Below are 2,140 nucleotides of genomic sequence, written 5' to 3'. Positions count from 1 at the left end.
CAGAAGTTCTTCTCCACACGACCCAGGGGCTGCCTGTCTGGTCCCCGGACCCCGCCTGCTTGGAGAGCACGCCGCCTCAGCTCAAGAGGCTCTTGTAGGTATCCATGTGGCCCTTGACACTTTGCGCAATCTGCTCTTCGGTCTTGCTGCGATTGTAAAAATCCAGGAAGAGCCCATCCGGGCCCAGCAGGTAGATGATCACCGTGTGGTCCACGATGTAGTCGTCGTCTTCGTCTTTGGGCCCGGCACTGTAGTAGACCCGGTAGGCCCGCCCGGCCTCGCGCACCTCCTCCGGGCTGCCGGTCAGCCCCAGGAGGCGCGGGTGGAACTCCCGGACATACTTGGCCACGGCCGCCACGTCGTCCCGCTCGGGGTCCACCGTAACAAAGAGGGGCTGGACCTGGGGGAGCCGCGGTTCCCGGTCCAGCAGCTCCACCGCCCGGCTCATCCTCTCCAGCGTCTCCGGGCAGATGTCGGGGCAGTGGGTGAAGCCGAAGTAGAGCAGGACCCAGCGGCCCTTGAAGTCGGCCTTGGAGCGGGGCCGCCCCGTGTGGTCCACCAAACGGAAGTCCCCCTGCCCGACGGCCACCTTCTTCAGTTCCTCGATGCGCATCAGTTTCTCCCGCTGCGCCTTCTCCCTCCGCAAGTACAGCCACACCGCCACGACACCGCCCCCAAAGAGGAACGTGACGAGCAGCCGGGTCCGCAGCGAGAGGCGTGGGCCGGAGCCGGGGCTCTGCGGGGGCCCTTGGGAGAAAGGCCTCACACCGACTGTGCCCCACCTTAGCGTGGAACAGTACGAGTATCCCCTCCCTCCAGGAAGGACATCCCAGACCGTTGGGCAAACGGAAATCGCAGCATTGCTGAATTCCTTGGCCTTCAGCGCCGGTGCCCGCCACCCTGGGCCGGGTGCAAGTTGACTGCGGCAGGAGGGGGGAGTCGGACCCGTCCCGGCTCGTTCACGGACAGACCGGGGGCTCCCCCGGAAGCCGCCGTGGAGCGCCGCACAGGAAGGGACCCGCCAAGGGCTCCGGCCGGCAAAGGAGCGGAACATCCCTGCAAGAGAACCAGAGAGAGTCACGGATGCATGAGAGGCTCCGGCTGAGGAGCCACGTCCCTCGATCCCACGGCCACGGCAGAACTCACAGGGGCAATTAAAGGATGGCTGGGAAGCTCCTGGGTCACGGGAACAAATGGAGCTGCCTTACGCTGAATCCAGAGCACCAGTCTGTGAAGGTCAGGATTCTCTGCCTGTGGCTCTTTCACATCGACTGCTGCCGGGTCCTTTTTAATTGGAGATGCCAGGGACATGGAGGAGACCAGAGCAAGATTCCAGGTGCACCTTCAAGACTAACAGTTTGGTGTCAGTGGCTAAGTGCGCGGACTCTCATCTGGGAGAACCGGGTTTGATTCCCCACTCCTCCTCCACTTGCACCTGCTGGATGACCTTGGGCAAGCTGTAGTTCTGTCAGAGCTGTTCTTGAAAAAGAGCCGTTTCTGTCAGAGCTCTCTCAGCCCCACCCACTTCACAGGGGGTGTCTGTGGTGGGGAGGGGAAGGGAAAGGCGTTTGTGAGCCGCTCTGAGACTCCCTTGGGTAGTGAAGGGTGGGGTATGAATCCAACCTCTTCTTCTAACAAAATTTGTGCCAGATTGCAGTGTGTAGCCGTGTTGGTCTGAAGCAACACAACAAAGTCTCGGAATCCAGTGGCATCTTTAAGACCAACAAAGTTTTATTCTGGGTATAATCTTTTGTGTGCAGGCACAATTCTTCAGATACAGTGAAACAGGACGTCCTCAACCATTACATCCATACTAGATGGTCTGTATGGCTCCTTCCAGCTCTATGATTCTATGAGATATATACATTTGTTAATATAATTTGTGGCAGGCGATGAGCTTTTGTGAGTCACTGGCTCGCTTCTTTTGGAATGTATTTCTTTGGTCTGGTGACAGAGGAGACGCAACACCGCGCAACCCGTCACCCCACCTTAAAGAAAAGGGTGCTGTTAGTTATCTCCATGCTTGAGAGGTGATGGATGGTCTCAGTTCATTACTCTCAGCATTCCCCAAATAAGAAGGGTACATTTACACCTCAGTCTCCAATGCTGATAGACTTATTTGCTTCACTATGTTTCCCCT

General features: G+C 58.0%; 1 protein-coding gene across 1 annotated transcript; it reads right to left on the bottom strand.

The window, feature by feature from the left end:
- Nucleotides 1–21: 21 nt before the first annotated feature.
- LOC107112968 (protein SCO2 homolog, mitochondrial-like) lies at nt 22–1,229 on the bottom strand. The gene is made up of 2 exons (XM_015414173.1): nt 1,147–1,229; nt 22–1,056 (listed from the first exon to the last, which is right to left on the bottom strand). The coding sequence occupies exon 2, from the start codon at nt 1,052–1,054 to the stop codon at nt 77–79; it is 978 nt and encodes a 325-aa protein (XP_015269659.1). The 5' UTR covers nt 1,055–1,056; nt 1,147–1,229; the 3' UTR covers nt 22–76.
- Between the last annotated feature and the right edge of the window lie 911 nt (nt 1,230–2,140).

Source organism: Gekko japonicus, unplaced genomic scaffold, assembly GCF_001447785.1.
Source record: "Gekko japonicus isolate JY-2015 unplaced genomic scaffold, Gekko_japonicus_V1.1 scaffold9783, whole genome shotgun sequence".
NCBI lineage: Eukaryota > Metazoa > Chordata > Lepidosauria > Squamata > Gekkonidae > Gekko > Gekko japonicus.
Note: the sequence above shows the minus strand (reverse complement) of the source record. Positions and strands in the feature narration are given on the sequence as shown.

Bases quoted from the DNA above. Each gene is read 5' to 3' on its own strand.
- LOC107112968 (XM_015414173.1), bottom strand. From the start codon at position 1,054: ATGTTCCGCTCCTTTGCCGGCCGGAGCCCTTGGCGGGTCCCTTCCTGT.